At 43.6% G+C, this 23,198-nt stretch overlaps 1 protein-coding gene across 1 annotated transcript in view; it reads right to left on the reverse strand.

Moving 5' to 3' along the window:
• The window catches only part of LOC147692984 (uncharacterized), a 39,696-nt gene extending 16,711 nt beyond the window's left edge, over nucleotides 1–22,985 (reverse strand). The window contains exon 1 of the mRNA XM_086939567.1: nucleotides 22,818–22,985. Coding sequence (XP_086795693.1) covers nucleotides 22,818–22,985 — 168 coding nt within the window. The remainder of the gene's footprint in view (nucleotides 1–22,817) is intronic.
• Between the last annotated feature and the right edge of the window lie 213 nt (nucleotides 22,986–23,198).

Below are 23,198 nucleotides of genomic sequence, written 5' to 3' on the forward strand. Positions count from 1 at the left end.
TTCGAGAAAGTTTCTAGTGACCTCTGAGCTAGCTGGCATACCTAATTAAGTCTAACATATTCAGTAGAGACATAGTCGACCTCAGTTCCTATGTCTAAAATACCGTTTATGTTATTCCAATGGCGCCCAACGTTTGGTAAGGCGATAATCTAACGCAAGATACTAGAGTAACTCAGTCGTGCTTTTTCACACAGACCCCTTTTCCCGTAAAAACTCCAATAGAGGTCTGGAGTGGGTAAAAGGTTAAAATCCGCCAGAACTTAGTAGGAAGAGATTCCTATGTATTAGTTTTTGGTTTAGTCAACGTTTAAGGATACAGTGTTCCAAAATATTGTGCACCTAATCTTTGTTTCCTTGAAACTTGCTCTGCAAACTTTCATTAAACAATGTCAAATAACGGTGACAACAACGAAACCGGTGGAGCTGCAGTAGATGCGAATCAACAGGGTTCAAACGTTACAGGGTTTAATGAAGATGATGACCCGAATGCTATAATCATCCTGGTCAATATAAGAAAAACTATAACTATAAAACTTATAGAAAATGGAGTAACATCAAGAAGTGGTACAGTCGTATTTGTGGTAGAGGCCCATGAATATCGGCAGACAGAGGTATTCTATTCCTGGATAACTTTCCCAGCAGCACATGCTGTAACACACGAGTTCCACTACTACAAAATAGAGGAATCTCCAGAGGAATACTCTCCTTTCGAGGAAGTTGAAATTCCACTAACATACCAAGAGCACCTGCTCTGGTTTAATGGCGCCCTAAAACATCAAAATCACATTACCAGGCTCGGTCCACTAGATAGACCAGGAGCCAAATGGCCGGTTCTAGCCAGCTATACACACCATCCCGACATTGAAAAAATGTCAAGCGGAGAACTTTTAGTTCAACTAAAACAACTAATTAAAATACATAGACAATTGGTCCAATATGTCATGCGGACTTCAACAGTCCAACCTGCAATTAAAATTCCACAAAACACCCCGCAACAGCGGAACACAAATAAAATTACACCACAGAATATACAATCACGTATTGGTAAAGTAGCCGCAAAACGGGAACAAATTCCATTCTGGTTAGCTCAAAAAATCACTCAAATAGAGGCAGTATTTCCTGATACTACCCCTCACGAAAAACACAGAATCCTGACTATCTGTCTCCCAACGGGGATCGCACCACATGTGGAGGACTGTGACACTTGGGACACAGTCTTTGCTTCTATCTACACAAAAACACATGGTGTTCCGTCTATGGCGTTTATACCAGATGTACTAAGACAGATTCAAAATGAATACGGTCCAGAACCTGCTTTAACTCTAGGTATGAAATTACTGAAAGACTTTAAGCAGGTCTCGGCTATATTACTAGCCAACATAAAAGGAGAAGCAGCATCTGTGGCGATCCGCCAAAAATTGAAAGAAACAGATATAGCAGAACAACCTTTTGAACTTGCCAGAATAATTGAAAAATCCTATGAAGATTTAGGTAGAGATAGTTTGGGTGGTAAACCAGTAAAACCACAACTAACTGAAAATCCTGAAAAAACTTTCATTAAAAATAATCTCAATTCTCAAAAGAAGAAGTGGGAGGGTAATAAACAAACCTCTCCCAGAGAAAAACAGTTTCAGACCAGAGGAAGGTCTCCCCAACGAAGAGATAGATCTCCAGAACGGGGGGGCAAGTCTCCACAACGGGAGCCCTCTGAAAAAAGATACAACCTTAGAAATAGGGACAATTTGAGAAAACCTGACAGATATCAAGATATTGATACACGTCCCTCTCGATCTTTTCAGACTTCCTCACAGAAATCAGAAAGAAGAGGACGGTCAGAACATAAAGAAGAGCACGTCAAGTCCAAAGACAAGGAACCTGCTCATCAAAGTAAAAAATTACAATTTCCCAAAAAGAAGGTAGCCAGTATTAAAGTAAAACGTGCCGAGAATTCTGAGGACACAACTGCAAAACGGAGAGTGGGCCCAGACAATGCTAGACAGCGCAGCAGAAGTGACCATAGCTCGCAAGATCCTGATGAATCTTCTGGAACAGTGGACACGAATGAATACATTCAAGTGGAAACTGCAGACACCCGAGTTAGCGTGCCCCATAAACTTTATGAAATAACATTACGTATAGAGGGAGATAAAACTAGGAAAATAAGAGGTCTCTTTTGGGAGAATCTATCTAAAGGCTATGATATCTTCTAGCAGAGAAAGACTGGCCAACAGCGTGTGTCAGGGAGTGCCCACATGGCGAAGAAATGATTATGCCTGCCTTCTCAAATCACATTCCAATTCATAAACAATACACATTTGCTAGAAAATGGGCAGTGGCCCAAGCCCCTGCATTATATAAAAATCATGTAGGATGGGATGAGGATTCTCCTCACCATAAAATCCAGTTACAAAAATCAACCTACTGCACAGAGGCAGTATCCTGTTAAGCAAGAAGCTAAAAAACAAGTCAGAGAAATTTTAGATCAACTTGAATATCAGGGGGTGATTGAAACATGCACCTCACAAATGAACAATCCTTTGTTTCCTGTGTCCAAACCAGACGATTCATATCGTCTAGTTTTGGACTACAGACACCTAAACTCTTGCTGTAAAACTTTTGCAGTACAAAACTCACACAGTGCAGCATTAATGAATAATATTGTTCGCAATAAATATAAAACGACATTAGATATTTCAAATGGTTTCTTCTGTCAAAACATAGCACCTGAAAGCAGATATTTGACCGCTTTCTCCAGCATGGGGACCTAAAAAAATGTTGTCGTCTCCCACAGGGATTCAAGAACATCCCAGGATTATTTTCAGCCAGGGTAACAGAGTTACTACAAATATATGATGATGAGGCATTATCTTATGTCGATGACATCTATCTTACAGACGATGACCTGGAGACTCACTTGAAAAGAGTGAACACCATCATACTTGGGTTCGCATCTGAAGGGTGCAAATTTAACTTTAAAAAATCACTAATTGCCCATCTAACTGTCCTATTTTTAGGATATGAATTATCAAGTGAAGGCAAAAGCCTAGCAGACAACTTCTTAAAGAAGTGTGCAGTACTCCAAGCTCCAAAAACGCTGAAAAACTTACAATCAATTCGGTGTTTCCTGAATTTTGGAAGAACATACATTCTAAATTATGCAGAGAGGGTTAAACCTCTCTACGAACTAATAAAACCTGATTTTAAACCAATTAATTGGACTCAAAAATACACAGAAATTTTACGATCATTACAGAAAGACATGTTAACCAAAACAAAACTGCAAGCACGCGCAAACGAACGCAACCTTGTAATCCGAATCATCCCAGGAAGATGCGGATTCACATACCTGACCTCTAATGAGGGAGAAACTGTACCAATAGCTTACAAATCACACTTGTACACACAAGCTGAAATGAAATTCAGTTCTACTGAAAAAATTCTAACTGCAGTTCAAACGGCTGTAGCAAAAGAAAAACCCCTAGCTCATGCGAAGAGGATATCTGTTTTAACAGCAGTATCAGCCCTTGAAGCGGTAACAAGACCGAGCATTACAAATGCTTTGACATTAGATCCAAAATGGATACAATGGGTTAATTCTCTTGATACAACTGACGTGATACACACATTTGATCCCAAAATGAAAAAACTAGAAGATCTGGAATACGAACATGAATGCCCTCTGTCAGCCGAAATTCTGCCTCTCGAACAGTACACCTGTGTAATCTACACGGACAGATTTGCACAACACTACGTTGTGGAAAAACAAATTTACAATGCTGCGTGCGCGATTGTTAAAGGTCGCTGGCGCTTAGGTAAATTCAGACCGATGGTCACTAAAACTGAATCACTCAGAAACTGTACAGCTCAGCGAGCTAAAATAAGATCTCTAAAGATGGCGCTTGAAAAGGCCGATCACGAATTCCCCACACTAATAGTGTGCGATTTGCATTACTGCGTCTGGTCTTACAATAATTCCATGCAGACCTGGATAAAAAAACAGTTACAAAGATGAGACAGGTGCCACTATAAAGCATAAAAAACAATGGGAACAAGTAGTTCTTTTGAAGAAAGAACTACGAAAGACTCACGTGATACATACGCAGAGTCTTCAACGTGATGGCGTTCGCGTTGCAGGGAATTCATTGGCTAACAGAGCCACAGCGGCAGTGGGTCAACTGGCTTCCGTTGCTACAAAAAAGCATATGAAAAAACAAATAGATGGAGAAACGCTGCTAGCAGTAAAAGCCTCAATGGAAGGCAATTATGCGGCGTTACCTCTAAATTATCCACTCGGAAATACATACATAATTGATGCGAACTCCGTTCCGTTTGCTCAAATCCCTGGAGTGGGGGATAGAGTAATTCCAAACACGAACCGGAGAATCTTCTTGATTGAAGAAGCACACATGGGATTGGGTCTGAAGCACCAAGAGATCCTGAAATCTCTAATAGAATTACAATCAAAATACTGGTGGCCGGGGATGAGCGTGCAAATGTATAACTTTGCAATAAATTGTCAGGACTGCAATAGAGATCGCAGTTGTGAACTGGAACAGACACCTGCCCAGACACCTCTATTAGACAGCATCAGGCTATCTATACGCAGACATCCAGACGGAAAAATGCGATCCCATAATTATTAGGACGAGATTCATTTGGATGAGGCCCCAGCGCTCGGCTGACGCCAGAACTGTTATAAAAGATTTGTGAGTCTTTATCGGCACATACGCAATTGGCATGCTACATTCTGACCAGGGTCCTGCGTTTAGCTCTCGGGCTTACAAGGAGGCCATGGCCAGCATGGGCATTGCATTGCGGTATTCTAGTCCATCCCATCCCGAGGGAAATGCGGTAGTGCAGAGAAAAAACCGTGACATAGAGCAATCTATAACGGCGAGGGTATTAGGTTCGGGTGACGGGTGGGTCAAACATCTAATAAGTGTCCAACGTAGTCTTAATAACATGCCAAGAAATTCTCTAGGAGGTATCAGTCCCTACGAACTTTTGTTTGGTACTAGAATGATCATCCAGGATCTGGATTGTCAGACTTCAGTGGTGAAACAAAAAACCTTTGATATCAAAGATCGTTTGGCTGTTTTACAGGACTTGAATGAAACAAGAAAAAGTCTAATTAACGAAAAGCTAAAGCCAACGACCACTGAAGAAAAACCACCTGTCCCAGCAAGACCTGTCTGGATTCCAAAGATTGGGGATCTGGTCAGAGAAAAGATCGCGGTGAAGAAGGAATTTGGGCCTTCTTACAGAAAAGCAGTACCTGTCTTAGCTGTCAGCGGAACATGATCAGTAGTACTACCGCCCCTTGCTGGTAAAAAGGAGAACCGAGTTGTATCAATCGACCTGGTAAAACCACAACCATGTGGCTAATAATAAGTAGTAGGCCCAGTGGACTCCCAAGAAGTAGCAGAAGACCAAACCTGGCTACAATCCAAGAGGTTCAAACTGAGAGACTAATCACATTTGATAAACCTGCAGTGAATAAAAAAGGACTATGCAACAAAGCCATGGAACTTGTGCCTCTTGAAACCCAAATTGCAACAGTTCGTCAAGAAACACCAGTCTACAACGATGTAGCCTCTGATTATACAAATGTAACAAAAGAAAATCTAAAGATCAATGGAAATCCGGAAGCAATTCCACCAATTGACAGAACTGCATCTGGCTACTTTATCAACTTTGATGACTTTTCTGATGATCCAAGTGAACATGAAGAAACGCCAGCAACAAAAACTTTCAAAAAGAAAATTATAGAGCTCTTTCATCAACTCAGAGAAACATATCTAATTTCACCATGGATTAAATTATGGATTGTGTTAGATGTACTTTTCCTCCTTCTGTGGTTCATCTTGGTGTTAAGTTTGGGTAGATTTATTGATGGAAAATATAGTACAATGGACACCGCAAGTCAGAACATCAACTTGGTCCTGAAACCACACAGATCTTCTCACATTGAAAAAAGAGAACTATCATCAGTGAACATCACAGCCATCCCTATACCTGGTGGTATAGCATGGGACAAAACTGACTATGAAATCTATGGACCGGTTGAGCTCTTGAAATATCCACACCAATTCAAGATCTCCTTAAGTGACTTTGTATCACCTAGTACTTTCTATGATGATTGGGACTTTGAAAATATTAATAATATGATGTCAGATTTAGAAATGTCAGCAAAATTTACAGAACATGATTATTTACAGGGTTCATCGAATTATGAGGAAATGTATTGCTTCAATCACTTTGGGCATCATTATCTGCATAAATCTGCTAATCCTAGAAATGTTTTCAGTTATAATCAGTGGGAACATTGTCCAACTCCGCCCAAAGGCAGTTCGAAAACATTTTATGAGAAGTTTCCATACTTCTCAGGGTTTAATTACACTAACCCAGAAACGTTTTATTTTAAAATGGTAAATAAGACAGGAATGAAAAACATGTTGACAAATACTAAATTGATTTATTCTGAAAAGTTTTATGACAAAAATGTCTACATTTGGTTTTGAATTTTGGAAAAACAACATTGAGACAAAAACCATCTGGGGTACAAAAGAGTGGCAGGTACAAGGTTTAGAATCATTATTTAGAGCCTGCGTGATCCCAGAACAAATAATGTTCCTGAATGACACCATTCAACAAACAACCTGTCTTGGCCTAGCCAAGATAAAAGATTTAAACAACCCGTCTATACCAAAGCCTATGCCTAATAGAAACACCACTACAGATGAGGGGTTCGACATGTCCTATATTTTAAAACAAAACAGAATAATTCCTGATTGGAACAAATGGTTGATCTGGCCCACAGACACTAATAACTGTCAAGATAGATTCCTGAACAAAATACAGGGGTTCAAACAGAACAGGCCAGACCCAAGATATTCCCAAAGATAGCATCCAGGGATAATTACAACATACAGTGTAGGAAAACTATGCCTCGATTGGCTACAGAGATCCACACTTCCCAAAATTAAGCAACACTTGACTTTACTTAAAGAAGGTGCTGACTTGCGAGATTTCATAATGGGACCTCGCAAACAGCGTCAAAAACGTTTCATATACGCCGGTATATACGCAGCTTACAATGAAGCTTGGAAAGTAACACAAATTGAAACTGCAGAAAAAATACGAGAAATTGATCGTATTCATTTGGAAAAATCACTTTCTGTAGTGGACAATGGGTTAACGACTCTGTCCTCCATAATTTATTCACTGGACAGCATTGTATCATCTGCTATTGATATAATAGAACAGGATATGCTAATGTTACAACATGGCCAGTCCCAATTACGTTCTATTGTACAGCTAGGCTGGACTTTACAAAAACTCCGTTCAGGCTACGTGCCATGGCGTCTAATCAACACAACCTCATTTTTTTCTATCTTTAACCTTACTGATAGACAAATCTCGTTGGCACAAAAAGGAGCAGACTATACGGTGCTGAGCATTGGAAAACTAGAAAGATTACCATTGACAATGTCAGAAAGACCTGTCATTGAATGGATAATACATGGCACCATTACAATCCCGATAACAACTTTTCAGTTTCAATACTGCCAAAAGTATATAACAGCAGGCCTGTATGAAAGGTTGGGTAAAGGATACATCAAGTCAACCTGGAATTTACCTTATACACATAGATGTTATAGTGAAGGGAAAAAAGAGGTATTTCTGTGTGATAACAATTGTAAAAAATCACTAAGCGGTACACTTCTGTGTCAATTTATTAACTTGCATGGAGCCTGCAAAGGTTCATCAAACAACCTTTCATGTCATCTGCACGGCACCCCTGCTACACAGATAGAGCCCTTTTTCAGACAACTTTCCAACGGTAGCTACATTATAATAAGTGACCACAGCTGTTGTGGCATGATGCCAGGAAAAGCCTATCTCGTGAGCGTTACTTCCAGGGTCATTTGTTGTATGCAAGTATTGTATCCAAACAGCATTCCAGACATGGAGGCAGCAATATGGCCGTCTGTGAATATCTCTTCTATTCGAATTGATACTTTAAGCAGAATGAAGTCTATTCTTTTACAGACAACTGTGCCTTTAACCTCGTCCAAAGAGACGTATGACCTGCAAGTTGCAAGGACAGCGGCAGAGATACATACCCTATTATCGACAAATTGCCCCGTGCATTTCGTAGAAATGTTAAGCCAAATCTTAAACATGTCAGATACCAGTGGCATCGCACATGTATTTAAGACAATTTTTTCGGGACTGTTAGCACCCTTTGAAACAGTTCTGGGCATCTTCCCGAATTTTGTGCATTCTTTTTTTGGTGGCCTGCCTCTTATTTTGGGACTCGTAGCAGGAATTTTATTTTTGTTCCTTCTGCTCCGATATGGCAAGCCAAGTCACAGACAAAACTCAAGCTACGATGGAAGAAACGATCCTAGCAATACGATACCGAGACCGTATCACTAAGATTCTCGGATTGGCCTGGCTAAGAGATCTGAATACTACCTGGTTTCTTTCGTTCAGACCAATCTGGCAAAATTGCATCTTACCTGTGCTTCGATGTCTGCTATGCGAAGAAGAATGCGTGTTGGACGTCTGTCTTACACTACCATCAGCAGTACCAATGGATATCGATGCTTTGCTTGGTCCGGAAACGACTCATGCAACGTGTTGTCCCCAGCGGCAACCTATTCTGATGACGGCATTCGTTGAGACTTCACCATTACGATTAGGTGGCGGTGAAGTACGAGATGAAAGCGGCACCACACAGGTACAACCTTCTGTGACCATTGCTGATCTGAACACCGATGATGGCAATGCGTCGCATATATGCACTATTTCCACTTTTTCTGAGTTGGCCCAACTTTCACCTACTGTTGTAGACAAATTTTTTGCTGACCTATCTGAGGTAATGTTCTCTCCTAACAACGAGAATAATATTTGAAATAGCAAGCACACAGCGTTCCCTGAACTCTGAATTCGGCCTTCAGTTTTTATAAACAACACTGCTGAAAACATTTGGAACTATTTTTTCCCATGAAAACGAAATTATTTTTCCCAATTTCCAAAATATTTACCTTTTTTGGCACATGGTACTCTGCTTAAAGTAGAACTATTCTTAGAGAACAGAACTTCTATTTTTAGAGACTCTAGAGACAATATTTTGAATCAGCCTCTAGCACATGTACAATCTTGTATAAATATGTGATGAAATGGTCTCGACCTTTTCTTCTGTATTAAGAGCCATTTCATAAATGTAAATTTTGTGATTCATTCAGTGAAGATTACAATGCACTACAAAAATGTTATCTGAATGATACCACTGCTTTAAAAACGTACAGTATAATACTCATTTTCGTGTATCTATACCATTTCAAATGCATTTGATGTATTTTGGGGTGGGCTGGAAAACACATGCATACTTATATGTTTTTATATTGGTTAGTATTTAGTAATGATGGACATTATACGTGAAGTGGGTGTTGTGAACGTATCTAGGATCCTAATTAAATATTCCCAATTTATGCCCTTATGTGGTTATAACAAATCATATCCTTATAAAAGCATAAGAATCATATCCATATTTAGTCATAGCCAATGCAGTCCAAATACGGCAAGGCTACTTCCCTAGACTCCTAGAAAGTACAACGCGTTCTTTAAACAAACCAAACCTCCAGCAGCCCGGGAATTCCCCCTGCTTTTGTTCTGATTTGTCATAGAACTCCTGAGAGTCCTGAAAGAACTGCCAGTTCTTAGTGACAGTTCTTAGTGACGTCTTATGTCCAACCTTACGTCAAACTCGGCACCTTCCAGGTATAAATATACCAGCATTTGCCTTTAGCAACACACGGTGGTTTGGAGCAGAGCGGCTATCTACTTACCCAAAGCCCAGCTGATGCGAGTGCCGAAGGAAGCCGACCCTCCCATTTGACGCACTGAGAAAGACGCTGTCTTTTCTCCTGCCGAGAAATCCAGCTCCAGTGTTTCCAGTCACCCTTGCGGGTTGCTGGGGGATCGAGTCCTGAGATAGAGATACAAGACCTCCTTCATTCTAAAACCAAGGTACGGAGCTGATTAGACCCTTAGAGAATTCTTGATTCAGATTCTTGGCAAAACTAACTTAACTTAAACTGCAGCCCCCTTACTCCTTCCCACGTACTAGGCTTAGGTTAGGTACACCGGGGTAGGCGTATTTTAGAAGCACCAGTTGAGTATGTTTAGTCAACTTTTATCATCGTATGTAATTGTATATATTTTATCCGTTTTAAGTATCATATGGCTCAGAAACCATATAAATTCTTTTACAGTATTATTTCATAATACTCCTTTTACTGTACTCACTTTACTTTATGACAAGTAGTGCAATTGTGGCAATTCATTTCTCTTGCATGAGAAAGAAGACTGCTCAATAAATAACAACTTTTATTGAAAACGCCCGTCTCTCTATTTCTCTGCACTCTGGTGAAACTAAGCATGCACGATTGACTGAGTGAAATAGCTATCTATTGTTTTCACACGACTCTGGGGATATACTCCTTATTCAGGAGGGAGCAAGGTTGTCATGTTTATGCGGTTGCCAGAAACTAATCCCTTCTTGTCTAATCTGGAACGTAACTCCTTCCTGTTCATTCGAGAAAGTTTCTAGTGACCTCTGAGCTAGCTGGCATACCTAATTAAGTCTAACATATTCAGTAGAGACATAGTCGGCCTCAGTCCTACGTCTAAACTACCGTTTATGTTATTCCAATGCGCAGAGCCTATTGGGAATATAGGAACTACACTACAATGCTAAGCACAGACTTGGTGGCACCACATCGAAGGGAGTATATTGATTAAAAGTCAGCCATAAACATCGTCCTCTGCCATGGTGTAATCAAGACTCAGTTCCAAATGTGTGACCTACTAGTCTGCTGTGTCAGCCGATAGAGTACGTAAACGAGAAAGGAGTCCTGCACGCCTTGCTCGCGGAGGCCGTGACGGTCGTAGCAGATTTCCAGGGTCGCAGGCATCTGGCTTGGAGCGTGCACCGGCACGTGGTGGGCCCTCTTTGACACACGCTGGTGTTGGCAAGTGGGCATTGAGGCCTGGGTGCGCAGGGGCGGCTCAGACAGGTTCGGAGACCAGCATGCGCACAGGAGCGCAGGCAACCCCGCTCACGGCGACGGCCTCTTGGTGGGGTGAGAGGCGCCGCACTGGCAGAGACGATGGGCATTCCGGAAGAGGACCACGCCCAGAGGTACGTGCCTTTTATTCACACCCCTCCGCTGGTCTCAGGCTTACGGGGGGAACTTAACAAGCTACAGTCCTGCGATCTTCCCCACTGGCTGGGGTGACATGGTTGCGTCCACTGTCCCCTACACTCCAAACACCAGCAGTGTGTGTCGACATGGATATGTGTGTGTGGTCTGCATACCGCAGTCTGGCCATCACATCCACTCCACACTTGGCATTGTGTACATTCTCATTCATCGGCCCCCTTCGCACATGCCTAGTCCCCACCTCTTCTGACATTCTTCTATTGTATTGCTGAGGTGCCATGCCGTTGATGGCTAATGTACATGGCGGGAAACATTGTTTACAATGCAACCATTACATCACACTACACTCACAATGCAGTCATTACATCGCAACATCCTTTACCACGCATGTCACTACAACGCAGGCATTACAATGCATGACACTACATCGCATGACACTACATCGCATGTCACTACAATGCATACCATTACAACGCATACCATTACAACGCATAGTACCCCTACACTATCCAAAACTTACCCAACGGTTGCACCCCCTGGAGTTAGAATAGTAGTTTCTACCCTTGCACTATTTAACACTTACCCTGCTGTTGCACCCCCTGGAGTTAGAATAGTAATTTTTACCCCATACTATCCAATACTTACCTTAAATGCAATGTAATGGTATGCGTTGTAATGGTATGCGTTGTAATGGTATAATGCAATGTAATGGAATGCGTTGTAAAGGTAGTTTCTACAAATGCGATGTAGTGTCATGCAATGTAATGGAGTGCGTTGTAAAGGATGTTGCGATGTAAAAACTGCATTGTAAAGGCATGCGTTGTAAATGTATGCTTTGTAACATCATACATTCGAACATGGCTGGGTCACGTTCCCACAGTGAGTTGTGCTGTCATGTCTGGTGGGTGTGCATGTTGTATGTGAGCTTGTGACGTGTGCATTTCCTGTGTTGTGGGTTGCATGATTGTGGACTTGAGGTGTGTGGTGTGCGCATTTGGGATTGGCCAATGAGTAGTGCATTACCGTGGGTGCCATCCTGGTGGCGCAGGTTGATGATGGACTGTTGGAGGTGTATGAATCATGCAAACTACCTGGGTGGTTGGCGGCGACGTTGGCGGAGATTCCCCGGTGGTCCACTAGTGCCTGCACGTTGGTGGGATACGTACGCTTTCTGTAGTGCTTATTGTGTGCAGTGTTGCCAGGGGGCACTAGTGGAACATGTGTGCAGTCAATTGCCCCCTGACACGTGTGGGAATCCAACTGTGGCATAGATTCCTTGCTTGGTCTCCGGCTGTTGCAGCACAGTGTGTGGGATGTATTGATAGTGGGGTACCAAGCTGATGGTGTCGTTCAGGAACCGTTGTGAGGGACTTGGATTGGCTTGGCTGTGTGACTCCCCCCACTCTGGTGTTTTTTTGTTTGTGTGTACCAGAGGCCAGCAGGTGCATCACGGCCAGCATCTTTGTCTGAGGTTGGATGTTGGTTGTCCGCTGTGTTGGCACCGTCAGCCGGTGGCCAATGGGGGTCAGGATGCGGAGGTGGTTTGTCCCTTTGAGACTGTAGTAGTCAATGGCATTCTCTGGTGTTGGGTCTGTGAGGTTGGTGCCTTTTCTGGGGTCGCTGTATTTGTCTGCGCTGCCTCACTGTTGGTCGGGCGGTGGGGGTCCGGGGGGATGGGGGGTCCTGGAGGTGGTCCTGGGAGTGGTGGTGGTGGGTGTTGTGGCCCTCTTGGGTGCCCGTCCCGCATGTTGAGTGGCTCCATGGCATCTGTTGTTCTTCAGGTGTGGCTCTGGGCTGGCCTCCCTTTTCTGGTGCAGGCTGTGGTCCGACTTTGCACCAGGTCAGAGCAGGGGTTAGTTTCCTGCTGCTAACGGACCTTATTACATGTTCTGTGGTCTTTTCGCCAATCTGGCTCGTCGTTGAGAATGTTGCGGAGTGCTGTTGTCGTGGCTTTTGGCATGGGAACGCCAACTCTGCATCTCATTAGCGATAGTTGCCGGGGTTGTCTGTGGTGATGTTTTTTGCGGCTACTATCCCAGGTAAACTGGTGCTAAGGGCTGTTAGCACCAGCTTGTGAATGGGGTGATAACTTTATCGCGACTTTCTCTGCGATAAAGTGCCGTTACCTCGGCAATAGCTCCTTGAGAATATGCCCCTTTGAGTACTATTGTCTGGGTTAAGAGGGGCGATAATGACCTGCCGAAAAGAACAAACACCCACCTCAATCTGATTGTGCACACGTCCAAAAGGAATAGGCAAAGGCAGACAATGTGTTCGAGTGGTTCCTGCAGGTTGTTCCTTCCGAGGGCCAACGCTAACTGGCAAGGTGTCTCACAAATGGGAATTCCCCATGCCTAAGAGCCATGAATCTTGCCTTATGGAGTTTGGAGTAGGAGGTAGGCTGGTTGGGACACTGCTGGTAGATATTGATGACCGCCCAGGCATGCTTATACTTGGCTAAAATGGCCCTGTCAGACTGGTACGATCAGAGGTGTACACATTTTTTAATACCCTGCTTAAAGGCGGGTTGACTCAGGTTGGTGGCCAAAAGATCTCTCACAACAATTTGAGAAAAAGAAGGGGTCCCCCGCAACAAGCTAGCTTGCCCAAGGTAGAGAAAAGGTCAACACATTTAAAAAAGGGATTCTCAGGCAAGTGATTGTAAAATAGGGTTGAGGGCACAGAAAAAGACACACAGCGAAACTGTCTTATTGCTACAAAAGTAGGAAAATCTTTTTCTTCCTATAATTTAGCAATTTCACTTTGCCTTTAATCCTAATGATTAGCAGAAACGATATACACTATATAAATAACATACATTGCAATCAACAGACATACTAATACTCATAAATACCCTTGCATGCATCCACTTCTCATCTCTCTCATTATCTATATATTGCAGAAGTACATTGTATTCATACACTTGTTTTTATATCACAAAATTATCTTAGATCTCTCACAACCAGGGTGCTTAGGCAGTCCTCAAGGACCTGATGGTGTGATTGCCTCTGGCCGCCGCTGTTGATGCTGTTGATCTCTTCTCATAGTAGCGCCTCTAGTCAACCACACCTTGCCGCCTGGACTTTATGGCACAAATTAAGATAGGTGCCAGCTCTGACTGCCCGCTGACCAAGAAGACCCAGTTCCAGTGTAATCTGGGCTGCAGAGAAGGATCTCGGCAACTGAAGGACGCATTTACATATCCTGGTAGGTTGTTCATCATATTGCAATCTTTACTCAATAATATTTCACTCCTGTAGGACAATGATGGGGTGATTTTAGCCCTCATAACTTCCAAAAAGGTTGAGTGGCTTGGGCCTAGCATTGAGTTTGGATAGTTTGGACAGAGTCACCGGAAGGGCCAGAGCCATTGCCTCAACGTCCTTCTGTTACCAAGCATAGGAGCCTCTTGCATCAATAACACCCCCGCTAGTTGTATGATTGGTCCTTCATAATCTTGTTGAAGTTGTAGAGCCAGTCAACCCCCTGGCAAGTTTTCCTTCCGAGTGTTACAACTTTAGTTTTCTTCAAGTTGACCTCCAAGCTGTTGGTAACAGTGTGGGGATGCAGCAGGTTTAACAAGTGCTGCAACCCTACTCTTGTGTAGCTGACCAAGGCTAAGTCTTCGGCATATAGCAGGTTACGGATCTTTTCCCCACCGATCTTTGGGGGGGTGACTTTTGATGAAGTCGAGGGATTTAGACAGATTGGAGATGAACACATTGAAAAGGAGGGGGCTAACACATGCTCCTGCTTTACACCCCACGTGTTGGTGTTTTTTTCTAGACACGCAGGCACTGCCACCTAGTTTGATGCAGATCTAGGTATTGGAGTAGAGCTGTATAATAGACTTCAGAAGCTTTGGAGGATACCCCATTCCTTTAGTTTGGAGTCAAATCAGCAATGCAGCAGGGAGTGCGAGGAGATTGCTTTATCCAATAAAACTGATGTGACTAGCAAATTAGATAGTGTATTAGATTTTGCTGTGTTTTGGTTCTTTAGGATAGGCCCCCCACTGATGCAGTGTGCCCTTTGTAAATACCGAAAGTCTAACATTACGACTTTTGGTATTCACAAAGGGCATTTATGAGTAGTAATGCACTTCTTTTAGTTCCTTAAAATTACCTTTAATGTTTGGTTTATTACAAACCATTATAGTTTTTATAAAAGAACAAATTAAAAACAACATAACCAATGGGAATACGAATTGTAAATGCCGTTTGTGAATACCGAAAGTCGTGAAGTTAGACTTTTGTCTAACTTTACCTTTGTGAATCGGGCCCCTTCTGTGGGAGGGCCCCTGAACATTTTAAGAAGGCCCTAATACTGTAACAGCACCACCAGTACTTCCCACCCATGCCCCAGTATTATAAAAGCAAATTTCGGTTCTCTCATACTTTCCCATACTTTCAGTGGCAGCTCAGCAGCACTTCACAGCAGGGTCCAGGTTTATAACAGCACAACTCATGTCTATGCCCATAAAAGGGTAGGGCATCAGCACTTCTCAACAGGACCCCAGTTTTGTATTATCACTTATTAGGCTCCCCCGAACTTTCGCTGGCAGCCGCAAGTCAGACGATCACACACCAAAGGCTCCCCACTATTCTCAGGATCCCCACTATTTTCAGTGACAGCTCAGCTGCGCTTTGCAGAAGGTCCCCAGTATTGTACCAGCAAATCTCGGGCTCCCCAGTACATTCAGTGGTAGGTCAGCGGCACTTCACAACAAAGTCCCAGTATTGTAACAACACTTCTCATGCCACCAGCACTTTCAATAGGAGAGCAGCAGCAGGTCACCAATTCAGTAACAGCACAGAAACTGGATCTAGTTGAAGGCATTTGTACCTGGTGAGCAAGTATTTCAGTCATGGTTTTAGATCATTTTCATGATCTTAGTTGAATTTACGGGAGGGTTTAGTCTGTAGCAACTTCTGGTACCATACAAATCACTACTAACTGCCCTATAAGTGTAGACATCACCTGACCACAACACACAGCTGTACAGGTACCCAGTGTTCATTTTGGAAATATCAGCCTTTGATGGGTTTTCCCACCCTTTTACTCTTTACTATGAGGGCTTTATCACAGTGCCGGCCTCACTCATGATGTTGTGTTTTTTCAATATTTCACTTAACATCAGATTTGGGGTGTTTTAACGTGCTGGTACAGGTCTGACTATCACTTAGTTAAATGATGTACGATGTAATGACTGTAAAAGGACTGAATGCTGGCATCCTTGCCGGGATTAAAACTCACTGCACATCACACCGAGGGGCATATTTACAATGTCTGGTGCATCTCTGCAAATCAGCAGGGATGCACTAGAACAGATGCGACACGCAATGTAAATGTAAATGTAAATGTAAAGCGCACTGCTACCCGGAGGCGTCCTGGCGCTATAGTATTCCCCCCTTGCGCTCCCACGGATGCGTCACATTTACAATGTGGCGCACCATGGCGCAAGAATGGGCAGATGCGTGTCGTATCTTGTGGCGTAAGGGTGGAGCATTGCTGGGGTCGCGTCACAAGCACAACGCAACTCCAGCAATGCACAGGGCCGCCCATACTTAACGTGGTGTGTCTCTCCTAAGCAGGCGTAAGGGTTTGACGCAGCGGCGTCGTAAATCTGACTCCGTGAAATCTTGTACTGTTCACTGCGTCAGTTTTGCGGGGCTTTCCTGTGACAGAACGCCCACCCTGCAACGGAACGCCCACATGAAAGCTGACACAGGTTTCATGTGGCGCAGTGCTTTACAATGTGACGCATCTTCCTAGATGCGTCACATTGTAAATAAGTTGCAATGTGGCGCATGGTTTACACCGCCGCTGCGTCACAAAAGTGAAGCAACAGTGGCACAAATGTGTAGCAAGGGGCTTGTAAATCTGCCCCATAGATGTCAACAGCAAGCATTGAATCCACTGATCCCTCCTCCTGGCTTTAGGAAGGGGCCCTTATTTAGAGCTGTGGTAACTGCTAGGTTTCTGAGAGCAGAGCCTCAACTGGCTATGCCAATGGTAAGTATGACCTGGTGGTCCATCAGATGGTATGTGAGCAAAATATCCTAGGCCGTCTAATGAATAGGCAAACAATTAATCTGACCCAGTAATGAAAGGAACATTCAAGAATTAAAATTATATAAAAAACATGTTTTTAATTAAATAGTAAAAATCATATAGAACCTGAACATAAATCAGACGATATGATAGGATCAGACAAGAATCATAAGATATACAAAAACACCCACATTTAATACAAAAGTATATAAAATACAAGAGAATTATACACAATTCAGTAAAAAGTACACTCTAAAACGTAAATGGTGCCTAGAGAACAGGAATAAATAAAAACTCGACGCGCGTTTCGGCAGAAAACGCCTTCCTCAAGAGTCACAGTTGATAATCTGGAAATATATTTACAAGAAAGGAACAGATATCAGATACATTTTTATATATTATGAACATGCAGGTAAACAGAAAACTTTATTTCAGTTATCCCCCAATATAACATAAATAAAGCAAAGATTAACATGGCATATCTCTAACAAGAATGTCCTCAACACTAATCCGATCAGATCTACTAATTTGTTCCCTAGATGTCATAAAATAGACAAGTCTTTTCTAGCGATTGTTTAGTACTCAAATAATAATATGCAGTACAACCTATAACCATCCAATGTAGGTTGTTGTAAGAGCTATCAAGTTATAATTACAACAGGACACTAATTAATGCATCCAGAACAGGCATTGATACGTACATTGATGTAAACTTACATTCTAGACTGGATGTCAAGGCAGATGATATCTTCATTTATAAATAAATAACATCACTCGATAAATGTTTGACCTGGTCAGTGAAGAAACACAAATATGTGTTATAATATTTCATAAAAAATCCTTTGAACACATGGTGCCACACGAATACATGACATAATAGCAAAACTCCATGTAGAGAGAGCTAAGTGGGAACCACTGTCTCCTAACTGAGTCTCAAGAACAAGTAAGTCTATGTACAGGCACTTGATTACCTGAGCGATCCACTAGACAGGTAAAAATTAGATGGATTAGTATATATGTCATAGAACGCACGAAATAAAGACAATATACCTGTAGAGGATATATCTGCAGGTGTATAAGATGTTTTCACTCGCAAGTCATGGTTGGTGATGAAAAAAATCTTAAAACCATCTAATGAGATATATGGAGGAAAAATAACAGACATCAGATCCTGATTAAATCATTGGTCCAGGGGTATTTATAATGATACAGATAAAATGATGTCTTTTTCTATGTGAAGCGAAACAGCAGTGGATTCATGTATGAATAGTGAACTAAGAGGCTAAGGAATATCGTTTGTCACGAAAAAGGTTTCCATCAGATGGGCCACCCTATTTACGTCAGATCTTACAAAGCATATTATTCTGGTCCAGGTCTGCCATACGATGCACGGTAGGTCCAGATAGGTACAAGTGGCAATGGCCCCAAGCATAGGGAGAAAAGTCCCCAGTACCCCAGTAGGCTTGTTAATGCAAAAGAAAATATAGATGCTGGTCACCCCCCCCCCCAATCCCCCGCCCGCCTCCCCCCCCCCCCCCCACCTACCCCCCCCCCCCCAAGGCTTAACCAACAGCATCGACTGCAGCACTTTTGCCAAAATGATTCCTGCTAACACAGCAATAAATATGGTGGTCAGTCCTCTAACTCCACCACAGAAGCATGCTGGAAGATTACCGGCGAAGGTCTAGGTTACCTCCTGAATTTATTCAGAACAGAGGCCCAAAAACAACAACTAACTCACCCTGCCAAGACCATTTCCTGGAGAGAGAGGCCCATGATGGACATCAGTTTTGTTATCATTTTGCTGTAGTCTATTCAATTATGTTTTTTGTGTCATGACCAGAAGCTGTGCCCTCTCGACTCATCCCATCCTGGTCTGCATTTATCTCTTGTTCTCAACAAACTACTCAGTATCTCCAACCTGTTCCTTTCCACGGCGCTCAATCCCGAATCAGCATTTATGTTTGCCTAAAATGTTTTTGAAAAATAAAAAATGAAATATGACATCTTCTTTCATCCTTTCCACAATCTTCAGAAGGACAAATTACTAGAGAAATTTGTCCTTGAGAATGAAGCAAACTTTTGCATTTGCATTTTGAGCCTAAACAGCGCAACAGTTTCAAGAACTCCGGGTAAAGTAGCATTTTGCCTGCTGAAGCGCTCCCTAAGAACTGATAAAGTGGCTATTTTGCCGGCACTGGACGGTGTCCTAATGCAGCTGCCTTACCTCTACTTACGGCAGCACTGCACCTTCAAGGTTCCTACCTCCTTCCATCTAGTGCTTGAAGGGGGACATGTTTAGCGTCATACCTAGCACCCAAATCGATAAATATTATTTGCATTGTTCAAACCTTCCTGCTCGTCAACTAACCCCAGAGAAGTCAGAAGTACATCAATGTTTGAGAAAAACAAAGGATTTGACAGATGCAGGAAATTTGACTTCATGCACAGAGTGCAAATCTTTCGATCCCAACCGTGGAACAGCCTACCCCATCCCTCCACCACTTATAAGAATTACGACAGGTAAATTAAGAACCGCCTCTGGGTGGAATTTGACAGGGGGCCACAAGCAGAGAGCGCATTCCTTCCACGTTAATTTCCTGGCATCTTCCAGGAATCTGTATGTGACACGTGAATGTGAATCTAGTGCTGATCACGCTACTTCTGCAAGAGGGGGTCAAAGCAGGACACAGGAGCAGGTGGAAACATTGCCTGCTCGACGCTCCCAACCTCACTGCCTTGTTGAGAGCAGGGTAAGTTAGAGGTAGGAACAGCCCTCTCGGGCTGCCCAAACCAGTCATGTGCACTTTCCTGTCCTCCATGCAGGCTGCATTACAGCCTGCATGGAGAACATGCCCACCCCTCCAGCCCCTCGCTGAGCACCTTGTCACAGCGTTCAGACCAATCACAACGCTGCAGCGTTGTGATTGGCTTTGGGGAGGGAGCCTGGGAGCCTGGCTGCCTGCTTCCTGTTTCTCTCTGAGTATTTAATAGTATAAGGTTAACACCCAAATGTAGCAATATGACACAGAAAGGTGAACCGTCAACCTCTGCAAAGGGTCTTACTCTGTGCGGCAACACATGTCGCTGCATCTTTACTAACCTTTGAACCGTTTGAGCTAGAAACCATTTGTTTTGTTAAAATCTGCAAGATGATGGATTATGTGGCAAACACGGCAAATCTACAATTGTGTGGAAATCACTGCAGCTACACAATTGCATCATTTCAGTGGCCGTGCTTATAGGGGCTTTCAGGACAAAAAGGAATACCAGCTTTCTGCCAGCCTTCTCCATCACTTGGTCTGCTGGTGTGTCATTCAGGGGCGGCTCCTCCACTAGGCTGGAGGAGCGTCTCCCCACTGATTTCTGACACTTCGAGAAGCCAAAACATAACATGGTAATAACTTTTAGTTATTACCATTTTATGTTTGGTTGCGGGTGGGTGGGGCTGCTCTGCTCTCTGAGCTGGGCAGGGGAGGAGTGGTGTGCCCACTTCTGAGTGTGCAAAGACTGTTTGGTAGGCCTTCTGGGGCTGTCCAAAATAGTCATGAGCCTTCTGGCATTCTCCATGCAGGCTGCATTGCAGTCTGCATGGAGTACATAAGTACATGCCCACCCCGATAAGCCCCTGACTGGGAGCTGTCCCGACCAATCACAACGCTGCTAGGGGAGGGAGCCTGGCTGCCTGCTTCCTGTTTCTGTCCGAGGCAGGAGAGCAGGAGCCGAGAAGATGCGGGATCTGTCGGAAAGGTTAGTTTTTTCATTCTTTATTATTATTAAATTACCCCTCGCACGACCTCTGACGTGACCCTCCACGCGACCTCCCCACTCTGCATGACCCCCTCCACCACCCCCACCACCTGCGAGCCATGCCGGCCGCAACTGGTATCATTCACATTTTCTCCTCTCACTACAGCATTCAGCACGGGGTAAAGATCCAGCTCACTTCAGCCATGGCTAACCTCACTGTGAGTGGCAGTATTCTTCCCTTTCACAAGAGCACATCCACACAAACAAGATTGACTTTCAAAGTGGGTCCTACTATGGCAGCCTGTGCTTTTTGAGACCAAACAAATATTTAGATTGTTTTCCAATTTGTTTTTCACTTTTGGCAGGGTCTGGTGGCTCCCACAATAATTCTCCATAAGAACTATAGCAAAACAAACCAGCATTGACAAAACCCAATAGCCGTCAGCCAATGCCAGCCTGATTAGCTTTGCAAATGATTGTTGGAATAGCAGCACTTGTGACTAGTAGGCTGGCTAAGCCGTGGGCACCAGCATAGTGAGTCTTTGCAAGGAAGCAGCCTAGGTTGGATCACTCAATTATGAAATGAAATTAAATGAAATGAAATGAAAAGGGGTTTTATTAAGCGCGACTGCTGCCCTCGGGCGTCCAAGTGCTGAGAAAAAAGGATAGTGCCTCATGGTGCAACAGGTCTAGGAGTTAGTTTTGTTTAGTAAAGAGGAAGGTTTTGAGCTGCTTGCGGAAGGATGACAGGTTAGGATTGGATCTTAGGTGTAGAGGGAGTGAGTTCCACAGTTTGGCGGCGTTGAAGGTAAAAGACCTGCCTCCAGCTCTTGATCTCCTAATCCGAGGAGCTACGGCCAGGAATGCATGGGCAGAGCGGAGTTGTTTGCTGGGGTGGTAAGGGGAGAGCAAAGGGTGGTTAATATTGGGGCCAGTTTTCCAGAAGGCTTGGTGGGAGATGCACATGGCTTTAAATTTGATTCTCTCCCTAATAGGGAGCCAGTGCAAAGTCCTCATCCCGGATTCTACTGACGCTCTTCGTGGTAGCTGAAGCAGCGTGCGTGCAGCACAATTCTGAATCCGCTGGAGTTTTTGCAGAACGTATTCCGGTGCCCCTAGGAACAAGGCATTACTAAAATCTAGTCAGGATTGAATTAAGCCTTGTATCACAATTTGCTTGGCTTCAAAGGGTAGGAGCGGAAGGATTTTCTTCAGCATCCTGATGATTCCAAAGCAGATCGCACATGTCTTGGTTGCTTGGGTGTTAAGGGTCAAGGATTTATCCAGCCAGACCCCAAGGCTTTTTATGTTATCTTTCGGGATGGGCGGCGTACCCAAGCTAATGGGACATAAGAGGTCGATGGTAGACAGCGCTGGAGGGCCGAGTAGCATATGCTCGGTTTTATCACCGTTAAGCTTAAGAGATGATGCAGTCATCCAACCTTTGACCTCTTCCATGCAGGTAGTCAGGTTGATCTGCGCCTTTTCACAGTTTTTTTGTGAGAGGGAGACCACCAGCTGAGTGTCGTCCGCATATGTGATGATCTTAATACCATATGGGCGGACAATCTCAGCCAGTGGTCTCATGTACACATTGAATAGCGTAGGGCTCAATGACGAGCCCTGCGGTACCCCACTATCCAGAGGTTTACTTGAGGAGAAAGAGTCTCCGTCAAAGACTTGGAATGTCCTTCCGCTCAAAAAGGATTTAAACCAAGCCAGAGCGTCCCTTGATACTCCAAGATTGAGGAGTCGACACAGCAGAGTTTTATGGCTTACCGTGTCGAACGCAGCACTTAGATCGAGCAGGATGACTGCCACTGATCCCCCTCGATCCAAGATCCGCCTAGTGTCCTCTGTCACGGCCAGCAGGGCCGTTTCCGTCCCATGTTTGGGGCGAAATCCCTTCTGTGAGGCGTCAAGTAGGTGGTTACTCTCGAGAAACATTGTTAGATGAGAGTTAATGTGTTTCTCCAGGATTTTGCTCACCCAGGGTAACAGGGAAATAGGGCGGTAGTTGTTAAAATTAGTTGGGTCAAGGTTAGCCTTTTTCAGAAGTGCTCTCACCATAGCTTGTTTCTAAGTAGGTGGGACACTACCTGTTGTTAGAGAGATGTTAAGAAGCTCCAGCAGAGTGGGGAGAATGACTTGGCTGATTGC

Source organism: Lissotriton vulgaris, chromosome 9 (assembly GCF_964263255.1).
Source record: "Lissotriton vulgaris chromosome 9, aLisVul1.2, whole genome shotgun sequence".
NCBI classification, from domain to species: Eukaryota; Metazoa; Chordata; class Amphibia; order Caudata; family Salamandridae; genus Lissotriton; species Lissotriton vulgaris.